At 44.1% G+C, this 20,359-nt stretch overlaps 1 protein-coding gene across 1 annotated transcript in view; it reads right to left on the bottom strand.

Annotated features, from left to right (window-relative positions):
* LOC126419534 (uncharacterized) overlaps positions 1-20,359 on the bottom strand; it is a 373,659-nt gene that overhangs the window by 22,387 nt on the left and 330,913 nt on the right. Inside the window, exon 8 of the mRNA XM_050086723.1 lies at positions 801-1,007. Coding sequence (XP_049942680.1) covers positions 801-1,007 — 207 coding nt within the window. The remainder of the gene's footprint in view (positions 1-800; positions 1,008-20,359) is intronic.

The following is a 20,359-nucleotide window of genomic DNA, read 5'->3' as shown; positions in this document are numbered from 1 at the left end:
CGCGGATCCTATATGACAACATCCCGTTACCACACCCCCTCCTTTTCCTCAAATAGATACGGAACCTCTACACCTCCCGCAATCTTGATCCCCCCTCACCCACTTGTCTCTCCCATCCTCTCCCACCCCCGCCTGCTGCCGTGCCTACATTCCCACATCTCACCTGCTCTCCATCTCTCCACTCTGTATACCCTCACCCAAGGTGGCCTCCACCAATTACCCTCCGTCTACCCTTCCTACCAACTTTGATCCTCCTCTACCACACCTTGTGTTTTTTTCTCACAGGCACCCTCTCTCCCCTCTCCCTTCCTTCCTCCTTCCTCCCCCCAGGCTCCCCCTCCCATCTCTCCCGCCACTGGCATCTACAGCCTCCCCTCTCCATCCTCCCCCACCTTTCCGCCCCTTTTTGGCAGGTCCCCAGACTAGTGAACTTTCGCGCGCCGGCGATCATCGACTAGTGTTTGTGTGTGCCGTCGTGGTCGTGTTCCAGTGTTTCATTGTTTGTGTTCCAACATATGCGTGTTTCATCTCTGTCGTCTCTGTGCGTGTCCACGCTTCTGAACGTTTTTATTTTGGACACTGCGCCCGTGAACGGCTCCGTGTGTTTTAATTTTGTATGTCTACGTTTGTATATCCACCGTGTCTGTTCTGCCATTGTCTTCTTTTGTATCATTAGTATTATCTGTGGCCGAAGAGCTGCGTAGTATGCCGCTGCTGGCCTACCTATATTAGGTGTAAAAAAACAATAAAGAAAGAAGAAAAAGACCAGATTCGCCCCACATGGCGGCTGGTGTACTCACATCCCTGGGGTTGGGCATGACCCAGGGGTGTCCCATGATGCTGAAGTGGTAGAGTGGTGAGCTGAAGGAGCGGAACCACTTATAGGCGGCGCCCTGCCACTTGAGCTCGACGGGCCAGAAGCCGCCGGCGCGCTCCCTCAGCCAGAGGTGTACTGTGTCCTTGTACGCCACCAGCAGCAGCGTCCGCGAGCCGCCGATCTCCCCCGCCTGCAACACACCCCACCCGCCATCAGCACGGGAGCAGACGTTGAGAGCACGTTATTGTAGTAGCCAAAACCAACCACGGGAACGCCTTGGGCTGCGGGATCGGAGCCGCCAGGCGGGGAAGCCGCCGACGGTGGCGCGCGCACCACCGGGTAAAGACAAGGACGAGTCAGACGACAGACCAACGACAACCGACAACGACCGACACAACAAGGAAGAGATAAACAACGGAGGCTTGTAGAAATCACAACACCAAACACTAACAGTAAATCCACTCGGAACCAGAGCCAGGCAAATGTCAACAACGAGCAACGAGCAACGACCAGAACGCAGTACTGCCGAGATAGAGACGCAATCCAGAGCGAGTACCAGAATGACTGGACTAGGGCAGAGCGGGTCCTTATGTACGAAACCGGAGGGAGCGGCTATTGGCCGCTGTCTGCACGTGGCTCAGCAGTGGCGCCCTCGCTGCGCGAGAGCCGCTGCGCGGAATAGCCGCCGCGGAGGCGGAGCCCTCTATGGGCTGGCCACGTCCATTTGTTCTGGCGCGTGTTCGACTTCCGCAGCTATAGTCCAGTTTTGAGATTCCTGCTGCAGCGCAGAGACAAACCACACCAACACACTTGATGCTTCGAGGCCTGTGCTGCAACAAATGCAGATTAGTCGTATGTGGGAACCTGAAAATTTCGTGTAAACGCTAACACGACAAACAACCCGAAATCGGCGGTTTTTACAAACATAATGCGAAATTTAAATTAATTGACTAGCCACGATCGCTTCAGTAGTTTATTAGATGACCGGTTTCAGCACTCTGAAGGTGCCAAAACCCCTAAGCGTTCAGGTTTTGGTATCATAGTAATATAGTTTGTCATTATTCTCCATTCGGTGAGGCCCATGGACGAAACGAGTGCAATGCCGATGGGAGCGTACGTGGAGTCACTGTGCATCTTGGTCCGCATATCATTTTCCCTCTGTTCTTGTGCCCTTCGGTTTGCTTCTGACCTGGCATTCCTTAATTCCATGTGCCTATGCAGATTTTCGTAGTTTATTCGTACCTTGTTCACAAAGAATGTATATCTACATCTACATCTACATCTACATCTACATACATACTCCGCAATCCACCATACGGTGCGTGGCGGAGGGTACCTCGTACCACAACTAGCATCTTCTCTCCCTGTTCCACTCCCAAGCAGAACGAGGGAAAAATGACTGCCTATATGCCTCTGTACAAGCCCTAATCCCTCTTATCTTATTTTTGTGGTCTTTCCGCGAAATGTAAGTTGGCGGCAGTAAAACTGTAGCGATTCACGAAAAGAACGCCTCCTTTCCTCTAGAGTCTCCCACCCGAGTTCCTGAAGCATTTCCGGAACACTCGCGTGATGATCAAACCTATCAGTAACAAATCTAGTAGCTCGCCTCTGAATTGCTTCTATGTCCTCCCTCAATCCGACCTGATAGGGATCCCAAACGTTCGAGCAGTACTCAAGAATAGGTCGTATTAGTGCTTTATAAGCGGTCTCCTTTACAGACGAACCACACCTTCCCAAAATTCTACCAATGAACCGAAGACGACTATCCGCCTTCCCCACAACTGCCATACATGCTTGTCCCACTTCATATCGCTCTGCAATGTTACGCCCAAATATTTAATCGACGTGACTGTGTCAAGCGCTACACTACTAATGGAGTATTCAAACATTACAGGATTCTTTTTCCTATTCATCTGCATTAATTTACATTTATCTATATTTAGAGTTAGCTGCCATTCTTTACATCAATCACAAATCCTGTCCAAGTCATCTTGTATCCTCCTACAGTCACTCAACGACGACACCTTCCTGTACACCAAAGCATCATCAGCAAACAGCCGCACGTTGCTATCCACCCTATCCAAATATAGATGGTGAGAGACTTTATAGCAAGGGAATATGTTCTTTTTTAGCGCTTACAATACCTAAGACCATAGTGCCTAGACAGGTAAAGCCCAGCATACAGGTTTTAATCGCTCGTCACATTATACCTAAGTCGCGTTATGAACAGTTTTCTGCGTGCATATTCCTGACGTCCTTATATGAATAAAGGTAAATTATAATATGTAGTTTTGTAAGGCGCTAATGGATAATGTCTGTGCCTCAGATGCTTTTACTTTGTAATTGACGTACTTTATAGTGATTGCAGTATGTACAGGAAATGTATGCGCAAATGTGGGCTTTGCATGGGTATGTGACAAGCAGTTACAGTAAAATTGTGTTTTAGTATTAATGAGTGGTTATACCGTGGGACTGTGTATGCGCTGCTTGGACAGTGCTATCTGGTGGCCGGTTGTGAACCACTAGAATCACAGCAGGTAAGCCTGCGCGGAATAAGGCAGTGATGATGCCGACCGCTGTTAGGCGAGCAGTGGTAGTTTCATCTGGTGACTTCAGTTTTATATTTTATGGAAAGAACGAGCAGTTTTTTATTATTTTTTATTGGTTCTGACAATGATTTTATCAGATGATCTGCCTCATATGCCATGATGTCCATATGGTTTTATAAATGTTAATCCACGTTTCAGGTATGTGGTTCTGTAATAATTTGATATATATATATATATATATATATATAGTTAACTCATGTAAGCCCTCCCTCAAACCTGTTATGTTATACCTTCACAGATCTGATGATGGAGCCTTCAGAGTGCTGAAACCGGTCGTCTAATAAACGATTGAAGCGATCGTGGCTTTTCAATTATTTTAAAAACAGAGTGATCGCCGCACGACACACCATGTGTTCACTGCAAAATAATGCGAATTATCGTTTTTTTTTTATTTTATGAATATTGGCATCCTTTCCATTCCCATATAAAAATATCATGAATATGAAGGCAGCAGATTACTAACGGTATCGCTTCTACAGAGGTGCTCCTTGCATTCCGCGCTGAGGACGGCTTCTGTTACGGCTGTGCTGCTCGCCAAATGCTGGTCCGTGTGGTAACACCCAAACCTCCAGATGTCAGACACTCAGATCGATACTAAGCATTGTACGTCGATAAAGTATCAACCAAAACCCACACTTAGTTCGCGCTATGTGCTGTCGTCCAATAGAACGTGCGTAAACACTAATTAAAAGTATCACCAGAGCTGCGGAGCACAAGAAGAGCTTATCTGTGAGTGACTGAATTGTAGACCTCGTGTGGGTGAAAAGATAGAGCCGTCAAATTCCACTGATGACAATTTTTTTAACTGTTTACGCGTGAAACTGTTATATGGGAGAACATTTTCCAGACATGTAAAAGTACTTGTCGGAGTTTGCAGCAATCTTCTCTGCGTTCGCTTCGTTGGTTGAACGTTATGTACTTATTATTGATCTTATTATTTTGTTTCTTATTAACTGTCATTATTACTATTACTTCCGCACGCGTGGTGCAATTGTTCTTAATGGAACTAAATCGACAGATGTAAAGGTAATATACGGAGTACCACAGGGAAGTGTGATAGGACCGTTGCTGTTCACAATATATATAAATGATATAGTAGAAAGCGTCGGATGCTCTTTAAGGCTATTCGCAGCTGATGCAGTTGTTTATACCGAAGTAGCAACGCCAGAAGGTAGTACGAATTTGCAGAACGACCTGCAGAGAATTGATGAATGGTGCAGAATATGGCAGTTGATAATGAAAGTAAATAAATGTAACATATTGCGCATACATAGGAAAAGAAACCCACTTCTGTACAACCACACTATTGACGACAAACAGCTGGAGACAGCGTCTGCCGTAAAATATCTAGGCGTAGCTATCCAGAGCGACCGTAAGTGGAATGACCATATAAAACAGATAATGGGAAAAAGCAGACACAAGACTCAGATTCATCGGAAGAATCTTAAGGAAATTTAACTCTTCCACGAAGGAAGTGAGCCACATGTTCTCCCGATTCTTGAGTATTTTTCTTCAATCTGGGATCCCTATCAGGTAGAGCTGATAAAGGAGATAGAGAAGATCCAACGGAGAGCGGCGCGTTTCGTCACTGGCTCGTTCTCTGGAACTACAGATATACTCTACAGGTTTACTGCTTCCAAAGAAACGAAGCGAAAGTAGACTGCCCAGAGAAGATTTTTGTAAACCTCAAACAGCCCTTTCACATGTCATAAGCACGTTTTCCCACATAACACTTTCACGCATAACATAGTAAAAATACTTACCGCCATTAGGGTTTGAAACTGGTGCTATTGATACGAAAACATAACGCTCTACCAAATTTCGCACGGAAGCAACATAATGTAGTTAGTCACAGTTATGCTTTTGATTTGGTCCGTAGTTCTGGTATTACTTTCAATTAACGTTTACGCCGATTCTACTGGACGACAGCACGTAGCACGAACTAGGTCGAGTTTTAGTGTATCCTCTATCGACAATCAATGTCTGGTACCGATTTGATTGTATGACATCTGGAGGTTTGGGTGTAAGAGGCGACGCTCCAGTAGACATGAAATACTTTTCATCTGATTTTTTGAAAACTGATAGGTGAAAAAAATTGATTTTTATTCATCCTAAGTTTGATACCTCTACTCGATAAAGAACTGAATTTCTTTTCACTGTCCGTCATACTTACTGCACTGCATCAAATTAAATAAAACATTGCGCGAAACTTTCATCATTTTGCAGAGGTAAAAACGCATTGCGTAAACTTTGCGTATGGTTTATTTTAGTTCATACACTGCAGTAAATTAAATGTACGTAATATATCGAAAGTATATTTAAAATTCGTTCTCGAGTTATTGGGTTTAATATCCGATGGACGGACGCGCACGATGTGGCTGTTCACGAATCACATGGTCATAACAACCGTCATATGTCACAAACAATTTAATATATCGAAATGAGACATTTTGAAAATGATGGAACGTAGTGAGTGACCTATGTTGTATGATAAATATTTGAATTTTTTTTATTCACCGAGATACAGAAGTAATTAGCACTCAACAACGGGAGGTCTGTATACTGTCGGTAGCACTGTAGGAAAACCAAAGCAGCACGCGTATATACTTCTACAGCACGTGGGCAACGCTACAGCAGGATGTATATATATGTCCACAGCAGCGAAAGGGCTAATGTAGGAATTGTCATTTTCCACATTCCTGTGCAAAAACGTCGTGAATCTGAAGACAACAGCTTACTAATATTGGACACTGGTGGTTATATAATACCGAAACTGGATCTCGACTTTTTTTCTCAAGGCTGAGGTAAGCATATAATGTACAAATGATTGTTCATTTCATGTGTAAAGAACTGACGCCTGCATGTGGTGTCAACTGATAACAGTTTCACCTGCTGCCGCCAAATTTTCCGATCCTTTCGCAAGAACAAATCGTAGCAAGGACAACGCATTCTGGTGAGATTTTTAATGTATTGCATGAATTACACTGATATATTCGTTGTACGCAAGTCAAAGTACAAAATTCGCCAAATACGGAATTGTTTGTTTGTAATGACGTAAATCAACACGATATCTGCTCGGTTTCTTACTATAAGTCAGTCAGACTTCAGACTGCGCTTGAGATCAGACTGTCACCATACACTTCATCTCGCCAAACATACTCTCGGAAGAGAACTGCAACACCAAAAGATGATTAATGTAGAGTAATGAAATTATGGAAATACATTTATCTACGTGACACATTTAAGTGATTAACATTGCATGATCACAGGTTAATGTAAGCGCAAGTTAGCCCATCGCAAATGTGACATTAATAACTGGTGTAACCGCCAGAGCGTTGAATGCAAGCTTGCAAACGTACATGCATTCTGTTCTGGTGCCGGAAATCAGTTTTTGGGATGGAATTTCACGCCGGCCGGTGTGGCCGAGCGGTTCTAGGCACTTCAGTCTGGAACCGCGCGACCGCTACAGTCGCAGGTTCGAATCCTGCCTCGGGCATGGATGTGTGTGATGTCCTTAGGTTAGTTAGGTTTAAGTAGTTCTAAGTTCTAGGGGACTAATGACCTCAGATGTTCCCATAGTGCTCAGAACCATTTGAACCATTTTGAATTTCACGTCTGTTGCACTTGGTCGGTCACTACGGGAACGTTTAATGCTGTTTGTGAATGAAGCTGGAATTGTCGTTCAATGATGTCCCGTATGTGCTCGATTGGAGACAGATCTGATGATCGAGCAGGCCAAGGCAGTATGTCGACATTCTGCAGAGCATGTTAGTTACAACAGTGGTAAGTGGGCGTGCGTTATCCCCTTTGGAAAACACCCGTGGAAAGCTGTTCTTAAATGACAGCACAATACAGTGAATCGCCAGATTCACGTAGAAATTTGCAGTCAGTGTGCGTGGGATAGCAACTGTAGTGCTCCTGCTGTCATACGAAATTGTGACCCAGATCATAAACTCCACGTGAATGTCCAGTGCGTCTAGCACGCAGATTGGTAGCAGGTCCTCAGCTGGCCGCACGTTCTAACCAGCACACGGCCATAACCGGCACCGAGGCTGAACCAGCTTCCATCAGAAAGCACAACAGAGCTCCACTGCGCTCCAATTAGCTCTCGCCCGATAGCACTGAAGTCGCAAATGGTGGTGGTTTGAGGTCAGTGGAATGCACGCTACAGGGCGCCTGTCTGGGAGCTGTCCTTCAAGTAACCGATTTGTAACAATTCGTTCTGTCACTGTGGTGTCTACATCCAGTATGATGCGACAGAGCCATACGGTGAACACGATGGTCTTCCCTTTCGGCAGTGGCACGTGGCTGTCCGGAGCCTGGTCTTTTAGCGACCGTACATTATTGTGGCCACAGCTTCTAGCAATCATGTACAGGGGCCACATTCTTGCCAAGTCTTTCTGCAGTGTAGGAGATGGAACATTCAAATTCTCACAGCCCTATTTCACGACGTCGTTGGAAATCAATGAGGTGTTGACAATGGCGTCTTTGTCGCCTTAAAAGCATTCTTAGGTGAAATCAACTCACCACGTCCACTCTTCAAGGTAACGAACACTCACGGTCATTGCAACGTGTATTTAAAGCAAACGTGATATGCATCCGTATAGCAGCGGTACTACCTCCGTTCGAATCCGACTGGCACGAAATTTGAACAGACATCATCTTTCAGATGCAGAAACACGCCTACCAACTTTCGTTTATATTGCACAACTCGTTCTTGGTGTTGCGATTTTTTTTTCATCAGCGTATCATCAATACTGGCATTTTTTCCGTTTCCACGTAAAACGGAGGATATAAAGGAAACAGTTTACTAATTTTGGAAGTGTCATGTTCCCCGTTCCTGTGTAAAAATGTTGTGAAAGGATAACAGTTTACTATTATTGGACACTCATGGTTGTACAATACTGAAATTGGATCTTTTTTTCTATCGAGTGAGTTAGGGTAAAATGGCTGTGAGCACTATGGGACTTAACATCTGAGGTCATCAGTCCCCTAGAACTTAGAACTACTTAAATCTAACTAACCTAAGGACATCACACACATCCATGCCCGAGGCAGGATTCGAACCTGCGACCGTAGCAGCCGCGCGGCTCCAGACTGAAGCGCCTTGAACCGATCGGCCACAACGGCGGGCAAGTGAGTCAGGCATATAATCTTTGAATGTCTGCCCATTTCACGTGTAGTGAACTGATGGCTCGATGTGGCCTTAGCCGGTAATAGTTTTACCTGCTGACGTTAAACTGTCCAATAGTTCTGTACAAAAAATCGTAACAAAGACGACGTATTTCGGTGAGATCTTCAATGCAGTGCGTAAATTATGCTTCATATTTTCGTTGCACATCAATATAAACACGGCTTTTTTGCTTTTTAAATAAGTAAACCATCATGGTATGTGTTCGGTTCGCTACTGTCAACCAGTCAGACCCCAGGCTATGCTCTTACATCGGGTTGTCAACATAGATTTCATCTCACCAAATACTATTGAGTAAATATTGGAATAAACATTCTGAGCGTTATGTTGTACCCCCAGAGACACGCCTGTGTGACGTCACATATTCTGAATGTCATTGACAGATATTAGTTAACGAAACAGGTAGATAGCCTGATAGGTACACCTGCAATGGCAATTCTCTGCAGCGTAGATATTCTGGACCTATACAAGACACTTCAGAACTCGGTGAAAAAAGAAGCTTTCCATGTCAGCAGAAAGTATGAACATTGTCACGTATTTGATGTCGAGCTGAACGCAGTTTGCCTTTCACGTTCAGACGTACAGGATATCCATAATTAACGTTTCAGCTTCGAAGTCTGTAGAAAGAGAACCAATGTTCAAAATGAAGTCAAATTTATTCATCATATGAGTGACGAAGAAGGAAACGCATAACAACAAAAAAGTAATGAAAATTAGAACAGTAGGTGGCGTTGTAAGCGTCATAACATGTGCTCCAGCCGCGCGGTCTATGGCGCTCAGCAACATGATGTGCATGATTACTGATACAATCAGACCAGCTCATGTCTACCGGCATTCCCCGCTACCTACCACAGATTCTCACAACTGAGACCCTGATTAGAAACTACCACAACGTACAAAAAAGTAAGGAACTATCCATTCATCATCATCTCTCCTTTCTATTTTTCTAGAGTGCCTACTATTTTCCGTTGCGTTCGCTGTCTCTTAAATCACTTAGCTCTCGGAAAGACAGTATACTTCAAAAGGCGACGTCGATTTTGATCCGATGACGACATATGCCACCGGGGAGGTATTAGAAGTACCGACAACGGTTTCAATGTCGTCCACCAACAGACAGGCTAGTGGTAGTATAGCGATCAGACCGCCACCTGCGTATACTCTTCAATAAGGAATGCTCAAAGCCAGAAGGTTGAGTCTGATGCAGGCGTCTGAAGCAAGCAGTCGATCATGCCACGGAGATGCACTCGTGCTCCCCACAACCAATTGAATGAGGTTCAAAGCGGTCAGTCACACTGTCACCTTCTGAGTGGCGGAATGGTCCTTTCGGGGAAGTTCCACACAAGTCGGATGTGCTCCGTCCGTTGGCAACGATGCTAGTGTCAGTGGTCACGTGAACATTCTCACACTCGTACACGAGGTTCTGGACGTCCAGCACAGACGCCCGCCAGTAATGCTACGAGTATATTGTAAGTGGGGGATATCATAGTACAGATAGCCGGCCGGAGTGGCCGAGGGGTTCTAGGCGCTTTAGTCCGGAACCGCGAGACCGCTACGGTCGCAGGTTCGAATCCTGCCTCGGGCATGGATGTGTGTGATGTCCTTAGGTCAGTTAGGTTTAAGTACTAAATTCTAGGGGGCTGATGACCTCTGATGTTAAGTCCCATAGTGCTCAGAGCCATTTGAACCATACCACGTACACTCCTGGAAATTGAAATAAGAACACCGTGAATTCATTGTCCCAGGAAGGGGAAACTTTATTGACACATTCCTGGGGTCAGATACATCACATGATCACACTGACAGAACCACAGGCACATAGACACAGGCAACAGAGCATGCACAATGTCGGCACTAGTACAGTGTATATCCACCTTTCGCAGCAATGCACGCTGCTATTCTCCCATGGAGACGATCGTAGAGATGCTGGATGTAGTCCTGTGGAACGGCTTGCCATGCCATTTCCACCTGGCGCCTCAGTTGGACCAGCGTTCGTGCTGGACGTGCAGACCGCGTGAGACGACGCTTCATCCAGTCCCAAACATGCTCAATGGGGGACAGATCCGGAGATCTTGCTGGCCAGGGTAGTTGACTTACACCTTCTAGAGCACGTTGGGTGGCACGGGATACATGCGGACGTGCATTGTCCTGTTGGAACAGCAAGTTCCCTTGCCGGTCTAGGAATGGTAGAACGATGGGTTCGATGACGGTTTGGATGTACCGTGCACTATTCAGTGTCCCCTCGACGATCACCAGTGGTGTACGGCCAGTGTAGGAGATCGTTCCCCACACCATGATGCCGGGTGTTGGCCTGTGTGCCTCGGTCGTATGCAGTCCTGATTGTGGCGCTCACCTGCACGGCGCCAAACACGCATACGACCATCATTGGCACCAAGGCAGAAGCGACTCTCATCGCTGAAGACGACACGTCTCCATTCGTCCCTCTATTCACGCCTGTCGCGACACCACTGAAGGCGGGCTGCACGATGTTGGGGCGTGAGCGGACGACGGCCTAACGGTGTGCGGGACCGTAGCCCAGCTTCATGGAGACGGTTGCGAATGGTCCTCGCCGATACCCCAGGAGCAACAGTGTCCCTAATTTGCTGGGAAGTGGCGGTGCGGTCCCCTACGGCACTGCGTAGGATCCTACGGTCTTGGCGTGCATCCGTGCGTCGCTGCGGTCCGGTCCCAGGTCGACGGGCACGTGCACCTTCCGCCGACCACTGGCGACAACATCGATGTACTGTGGAGACCTCACGCCCCACGTGTTGAGCAATTCGGCGGTACGTCCACCCAGCCTCCCTCATGCCCACTATACGCCCTCGATCAAAGTCCGTCAACTGCACATACGGTTCACGTCCACGCTGTCGCGGCATGCTACCAGTGATAAAGACTGCGATGGAGCTCCGTATGCCACGGCAAACTGGCTGACAGTGACGGCGGCGGTGCACAAATGCTGCGCTATACGACGGCCAACACCGCGGTTCCTGGTGTGTCCGCTGTGCCGTGCGTGTGATCATTGCTTGTACAGCCCTCTCGCAGTGTCCGGAGCAAGTATGGTGGGTCTGACACACCGGTGTCAATGCGTTCTTTTTTCCATTTCCAGGAGTGTATAAGAGGACATTTGAGCCCAGACTTGTCAACCAAACTGTTTCGAAGAGTCTATTCGTAGTCGGACTACGGACACGCACAACTCTAGCCCATCTGCCACTCAGGCCACAGCATCGACGTGCAGTGCTCGACTGGTGCTGTCAGAGTATTACTTGGAAGATGAACTCACGCGCCATAGTCTTCAGTGATGAAAGCAAATTCTGCTTCCAAGCAGGTGATGGTTGTTTGCTCGTATGACATAGACCTGATGAGCACTGTCTCGTACATTGCATTCGTCCAAGACATACTGGCCTCTCCCTTGGCCTTACGGTGTTTCTGGAGGGTAAGCTAACTAGCATTCGGTACGTGCAGAATGTTGTTAGACTCGTTCTTTTGTTTCTTTTGCCATTATTGCAACAGGAAGGTGATGTGTTGTTCCAACAGATATGCTCGTCCATACACTGCCCGTGAAACTCAATGTGCTCCGCAAGACGTCCGTCAACTTCCCTGGCCAGCACTGTCTCCGCACTTGGATCCATTGAAGCACTTGTGGGATATGGTGAGGCGAGGAGCGATACATGCGACATGTTAACCAACATCTCTTACATAACTACGTGAATAGGCCGGACAGGTGTAGCATAACGTATCAGGAGACAGAATCCATCACGTGTACCACTGACTGGATGACCGAGTTAGCGCCTGCAATGCCACCTGTGTAGGCTAGACCGCGTACTAATATAGGTGTTTCAGCATGGGTTTTTACCTGGTACCTCAGAACCGCTTGTGCTATTGATCTTTAAATGTAATCATTTCATATACTCCACATACACCGCTGCAACAATAAATCTCAATAAATCTTGAGTGAATTGGAAACCTCTAAAAGGATGTGCTAATTTTTTTTCCCGTAGTTTATATTGTTTACCTGGCAACAGGTACATAACAAACGCCGTTAGAGGCCACCAGCACACAGAGACAGCCGCTAGCATGGCGTGTCTGAGGTCCATTCGCAGCCAATATCGAAAGCTGCCAACCGTAGACTATATTTCTTCCGCCTTGTATCGGCGGACACGGAAATTTTTCAACAAAGAGCCACCAAAACACCACATGCTGTGGACGCTCAGAAGATTCGGAACCAGCAGCTAGACAGTTTAGTTCAGTGAGTCTAGGTCACTGATTGCATCTCACTGAGTACAGTACGCTGTTGACTAAATATTACATTCAGTCATACTGGCAATATCCTAGATTACCAAAATACAACAGTTAAGAGATTTCATTGTGTTAGGTTTAGGACATACATCCAGTTGTACCAAAGTTAAGTACCATTTTTTAATAAACTCGTAACAAATGTTATTTGTTATTTCTTATTGTTTTGCCACGTTTCTTTACAGTGCCGCCCTACGGAGTTCTCACTTACAGATAAACTATAGGACCAGCAACTTGGGTTATTAAAATATTTTCTTTCAGTTTCCGTCACAGCGGCGATAATATGCATTTCTTTGTGGTGACTATTTTCTGACAATCGCATCCATTTTCAGACCATAGCCTACAAAAGATTTTATGGTGTAAACATGGCAAAATTACAAATTATCTCCATGAGTGTACATACAAGTCGAACGTTACATAAAGTATTACAAACCCTTATTACTTTTACATTTGTGCAATATAGGCTTGTACGTAGTTTAGAGGTAGGTGTAATCATACAGCTTCCATCAATGTATATGTGAGTAACGAAACATGCATTACTCCTTACCATTAACCATTAGATACAACATTATAAACCTCATACGAGCATACAATATCAACTATTTCCTGTCGAATGCATCGAACTGAAGTGTGACTAGGATAGCCGGTCGGAATGGCCGAGCGGTTCTAGGCGCTTCAGTCTGGAGCCGCGCGACCGCTACGGTCGCAGGTTCGAATCCTGCCTCGGGCATGGTTGTGTGTGATGTCCTTAGGTTAGTTAGATTTAAGTAGTTCTAAGTTCTAAGGGACTGATGACCTCAGATGTTAAGTCCCATAGTGCTCAGAGCCATTTGAACCATTTTTGTGACTAGGATAGCACAGCGCTTCAGTTTGCTGCATTCTATTGGAAAGAATTACTAACGTCTAAGATACGTAAAAACAGGTACTGAATAGATGTAAAACGTTAATACAAAAAGTTTGTCATACTGTATGTAACGTTCGACTTGTACGCACGCTCATGGAGGTAAATTGTTATCTTTTATTTGTTAACACCATAAAATCCTTTGTAGGTCATGATTTTCAAATCGACGCGATTGTCCAAAACTAGTCACCACAAAGAAATGACACTGAAGGAAAATTAAGATTTTAAACAAATGTTTATTTGTAACAACGCAAATCATCAGTCACTAAGGACCTATAGCAGGAAAACATTTTCCTGCTACCAGGGATGCTTGGGTTGAATTCACTCACTACATTCACAGTAAAATATGCAGGGTTGGCCTAAGCCTTTATACAATTATCAATATTTACTTTACAAAAACTATAGAACATACGAATTTGTGATTAATGACAAATGAAAGAACAAATCAAGTTTGTTTGTATACCAGGTAGAAACAGAGAAGAGAGCATTACAATCGCTGTTGTTGTAAAATGGCGTCACGTAAGAAGAAGGCACAGTGTGTTCTATGGTATCACGAGACAAAAACACGGATTAATGTACAGCGAAATTTTCGAAGACAATGTGGAAGAGAAGCACCTGGTACAATGAGTATTGTTGTGTGATATATGAAGTTTAAACAGACCGGTAGCATGTTGGATCCTTCGTGAGCATGGCAGCCTTCAGTCAACGAACGTAATGTCGGAGCTGTGCAGCTGGTGTTCTCACAAGCACTCCCAAATCTACACGACTCGCATCTCGTGAATTGCGGATTCCTAGAACCACAGTGCGATGAATTCAACACAACAGATTGCACCTGCATGTATGTAAGTCCAGGTAAGACACGCGTAATAACCCGATGACAGAACTCGTCGGGCAGCTTTTCTGACTGAGATATTAGCACGAATCGACACCAGCAATGAATGCCTTCAACGAATTAGTTTTTCAGATGAGGCTATTTTCCACATATCAGGAAAACCTAACAAGCACAGTTCGAGGCTATGAGGTTCGGAAAATCCACATGTTGCCTTAGATCAAGTTAGGAATTCCCCTGAAATGAACGTGTGGTGCGTTTTAATGCACAGCACAGTCACTGGCTCTTCCTTTTTTGTCAAAAAATCAGTAGCAGCTAACGTCTGTCCGGATATACTAGTAGAGTTTGTGGAACCGCAACTAAGAGACTTGTAGCCTGATGTGATTTTCCGTCAAGATGGTTGATATGGTACACCACCGCACTGAGGATCCCATATTATAAATTTTATTAGTTAAAAATATCCTGACAAGTGTATTGGGCATCATGGTCCCTCTGTCTGGCCAACAAGACTACCAGACATGGGCGCCTTTAGATTCCTTTTTGTGGGGCTTCGTAAAGGACAAGTACATTAAGAAGGATAACAGATGCTGTTTCCGGCCTTACAGAAGGAAAGTTAGTAAACGTATGGCGTGAAATGGAATATCGATTAGACATTCTTCTAGAAACAAACGACGCACATGTTGAAGTTTATTGACATCGAAACGAAAACTTCGTGATTTTTTTTCTTTCATTTCTCAAAAACCAAAATTTGTAAGTCTACAGCTTATGGAAAATAGATAGTGACAATTGCAAGGACATCAGGCCTACCCTGTAGACCTATGTTTTGTCTTCCGTCAACAAACCGGAAAAACTGTTGTCGATCGCTGCAGTCGCATCACTTCACTTGTGTCATTCTCTCTCAAGTCAGGTATTAACTATCAAGTGCGCACACACTTTCCCGACACTCCAAGCTTTCCGTATGACCATTGTTTTGTAGGCCTACAACAATCTCACGATTTGCATATCATCTGTCAGAGAAATCATCACGACCAGTAAGTAACGATTCGTGTCAGTGGTCGCAATTGATGGTCTCACGTTACGCCAGTTGCCTTTAATGTTGATTTCAACTTCCCCAAACTTTATCTACCTGTACTCGCTATTCCACTTCTGGCAATGTCGCCCAGTTTGAAAACCTCTTACATCAAAGTCAACGGCGACACGTAGCTCCATCACTCAGTTGCAAAGAAAGAAACAAAGAACCAAACATAAAAAGAGCTTGGGCTTTGACGCCCATTGTCAGTTCCGATTAAGGTTTTCCGGATAAGTGAGTGAAATGTCATTTATGAAAGTGATGTGCGTTTCCGTATTTGTTGCATGTGTCCTACCTGGCAATAACTTATCAAAACCTCAGCGTGAAGGTACAATCGTCAATCGGAAAAAATTAGCTCTTAAAACAATGGAATACGGAACGAGTCAGTCTGAGTTAAAAATTCATAATCAATTAATTATTATCGTAACTAAGCTGATTGCAGCACCTAACAGTAAACTCTTTGACCCTAATCTAAATTTATGTCAAGTGAATTCCATTTTTTTTTTCTCACACGTAAGAAGTTTTTGTAACAATAGCTCAACATTTCTTACAGAAATCCGTATCTCCAATCTTGAAGCCAGTTTCATTCCTCATTCCATATTCTGCTACGATGAATTTCGAGACTAAAGACTTTCATTAAATTTATTAAATTATAGGTTTCCTTCACGACCTACTCATTTGGCTAATTCAAAAACTGCATCAATAATAACAGAATCAGTTGTGCAACATTAAAATTCAATTAAACGACTGTTTCGAAAAGTAACTTTTATTCCAGTGATGCAAGAGGACAAGCGATCATGATTTTTAATCATACAACTGTAACCCAAACGCCCTATATGAATTAATATTACTAAAGCATGAATCATAACATTAAATTCTCCATAACTTCGGAAACGTTACAAACCTGAAAATCTAAGACCAAGTTCTGAATACGCACGAAAATTGCTCAAAAATTTCATTCTTTTATGAATTGTTTATTTACCACACAATAATTTTCAGTTGCTTATGTGACGACAAGATGACGTGGATAGGCTGCGGACCTTTCGAATCCGGGAAAGGTGGACGTTCCCAGTCTCACCGTGCCAGCCATCAACAACAAACGCGACATGTTTGTTAGTCCAGGGTGAAACCGGAAAGCCACAGGAAACTAAGTAAGGGAAAGAAAAGAAAATGCCACGAAGACTTACTTCCAGAACGTGGAATGTAACCGCTGAAACATAAAGCATTCCCCACATTTAGACGGTCACATAACTTCAGACATATGTTCCCACTAGTAGTACTAAGTGTAATTCTGATAAAGGTGACTGCAATACTCTGACTTCACGTCGTATAAATTATGATGTTGCTAAATATGTTGATGTTACAGTTTTTAAACTCAACACATGATGTAAGTTGTCCTCAAATTTTCGGACTAATCAAATTTCTTGGACTTTATGTATACACGATTTACTAAGTACTGATGTACTTCACTTATTATTATTATTATTATTATTATTATTATTATTATTATTATTATTATTGTCTTGAAATATTTTACATCTTCTATAGTTATTAAAGCATTCACTCGTACGACCATATTACCCGTAGTTGCTTTGTAATTATTGAAGGTATTTTAAATCCGTATTTACAACTTCAACAAAATGCGTATTTTTGTCTCCAGACACGTCTTCGACCTGCTATCTCATTGAATGGGGCAGGACAGTTCTACTTCGGACTGAGTCACGCAGACCTGCGAAGACGAGTCTGGAAAGGCCCTGCACAGTGGTGGGATACCAACCAGACTGTCGCCGCTATACGGACCAACAACCAGCAATGATGGTCTGGTGCACCATTTCACTTTATAGCAGGCACCCTTAGAGCAAAGCGGTAGATCGACGGTGTTTTGTTGCTTTTTGTGGAAAGCAAGCCATCCTGGGCTAGCATTTCAGCAAGATAATACCCGTCCGCACACTGCCAGAGTTTCTACTGCTTTTCTTTGTGCCCGCCAGCAACGTCGTCGAATGAATCTCCTCCCAATTGTGAACATTTGGAGCATTATGGGCAGGTCCCTCCAACCACATTCTGATATTGCTGATCTAACGCGCCAGTAGGACAGAATTTGGCACCATATACCTCAGGAGGCCATCCAACAACTCTAGCAATTTATTGAAGCCGAATAAGTGCTTGCAAAACGGCCAGAGGTCGAACGACACATTATTGACCTGTTCAGTTTGTGAAGTTTTTTCCCTTAAATAAATCATAAAATATTTTTGAAATTCTAGACATCTGTATGTCTGCACATCATATCTACCAATTTCCAGCTCATTCGGGTAATTCTTCATGATGCATCTTTTTTGTGTAATATCTCAACACTAATGCATCATGATATACCTGAAATTTGAAGAACGTTGACTACATAAGAGAGCACAGTAAAGTGACGAATTTAAGAAATCGCAGTTAATACTAAAAAAAGAAAACCTCGTATGTGTTCTTCAAAACTGTTCAATTTTCATACAACTAGACAAGATAGCATTGCAGAAAAAAATACTTTGTTGTTGGTATATGTCCATTATTTTGATTGAATACTTTACGGGAGGAAATACTGTTCAAATAGATACTACAAGTATATGTAACTCCATAAGACAGTGACAGCTCCGTGGCCACTTCAACTAATTTAAACTGTATATGGAAAAACGATTTGAAGGTACTTTTAAACTGAACGTGTATGAATGGATGAAATTTCTTTTAACCCGAAATACGGAAGAACCTGATACAAATCGGATATGATGAGGAAAGCAAACAAATATTCGATAGTTGTGGGTATAAAGCCCTATCGCAAAATATACAATGCCTGTTTTATATTAAATATGTGGAAAACGATGTTCAGTTTATTGATACCTATCCCTACCTCATACATATCTTGTGAAATCAAGCTTTAGTGCTTGCATAGTAAGACCAAAGAAATAAACCTAATATTTCCAAAAGACAAGATCTTTGTTTGTTCTCTACAGAAACTGAGCCACATATCCAGTCTTTTGTTTCGTAGCTTCTGCCTCAAATATCTAATTAATAGTTAATTTAAGTAGCTAAATGCAATTTCACAAGATTCCATGCTTCCATGTATGCAGAGTATAATCGAAAAGATAAATTTAACTACTGTAACTTGTTTTTGAGGATTTACTCTGGCAAATTTTGCGAAACGACACCATAAATATCAAATAAGCAACTAAACAAAAAATGGAAAATCCAGGATGGAATGTAACAATATTATGAAACGAAAATTTGCCAGTCGCCATGTAGCAGAGATGCTGAGTCGCAGCTAGGCACAACAAAAAGATTGTCACAAATAAGCTTTCAGCCAGCAAGACCTTAATCAGAAATAGATGACAGATACACGCACCCCCCCCCCCTCCACACACACACATGCAAACACAAATCGCACACACATGCCTGCAGTCGCTGGCAACTGAAGCCACACAGTGAGCAGCAGGACTGGGTGGGGGTAAGGAGGAGGCTGGGGCGGGAAGGGGGAGCGATAGTAGGGTAGGGGTGGGGGACAGTGAAGAGATGGAGTGGAGAGAGCATAGGACAGCTATGTGCAATCGGGGGGCTAGACAGAGGGCAGAGGAGAGGTGGAAGAGGAGAGAAGTAAAAAGACTGTGTGCAGTGGTGTAATGATGGCCCTGTAGTGCTGGAATGAGAAGAGGGAAGGGGCTGGATGAGAAAAAAAATGACTAACGAAAGTTGAGGCCAGGGAGGTTTCGGGAACATAAGATATACTGCAGGGAAAGTTCCCACCCGTGCAATTCAGAAAACCTGGTGTTAGTGGGAAGGATCCATTTGGCACAGGCTGTGAACCAGTCATTGAGATGAGGGATATCATGTTTGGCAGTGTGTTCAGCAACAGGGTGGTCCACTTGCTTCTTGGCCACAGTTTGTCGGTGGCCATTCATGTGGTCGTCATGTGCACATAGAATGCAGCACAGTGGTTTCTCCGTAGATCACATGACTGGTTTCACAGGTAGCCCTGCCTTTGTTCCGATAGATAATATTTGTGACTGGACTGGAGTAGGTGGTGGTGGGAGGATGTATGGGACTGGTCTTGCATCTAGGTCGATTACAGTGATATGAGCCATGAGGTAAGGGATTGGGAACAAGGGTTGTTTAGGGATGGAAGAGTATATTGTGTAGTTTCAGTGGACAGCAGAATACTACCGTGGGAGGGATGAAGCAGGACAGTTTTCATTTCAGGGCACAACGAGAGGTAGTCGAAAACCTGGCAGAGAATGTAATTCAGTTGCTCCAGTCCTGGGTGGTACTGAGCTATGAGGGGAATGCTCCTCTGTGGCCAGACGGTAAGACTTTGGGACATGGTGGGAGACTAGAAAGATACGACATGGGAGATTTGTTTTTGTAAAAGGTTGGGAGGATAATTACTTCAGTGGCCAGAGACTGAAGCCATGTGTGTGTGTTGCGTTTGTGTGAATGTGTGTGTACGTCTGTTGTCTATGTTTGATGAAGGCATTGCTGGCTGAAAGCTTATTTGTGACAGTCTTTTTGTTTTGCCTCTCTGTGTCTCAGCATCTCCGTAATTATTATTGTATAACTTAACTTGCCGTAACTCTGCTTAATCTTATTAAGCAGTGTTGCTTCCATACATTATAAACCACAATT

This window comes from Schistocerca serialis, chromosome 9, assembly GCF_023864345.2.
Source record: "Schistocerca serialis cubense isolate TAMUIC-IGC-003099 chromosome 9, iqSchSeri2.2, whole genome shotgun sequence".
NCBI classification, from domain to species: domain Eukaryota; kingdom Metazoa; phylum Arthropoda; class Insecta; order Orthoptera; family Acrididae; genus Schistocerca; species Schistocerca serialis.
Note: the sequence above shows the minus strand (reverse complement) of the source record. Positions and strands in the feature narration are given on the sequence as shown.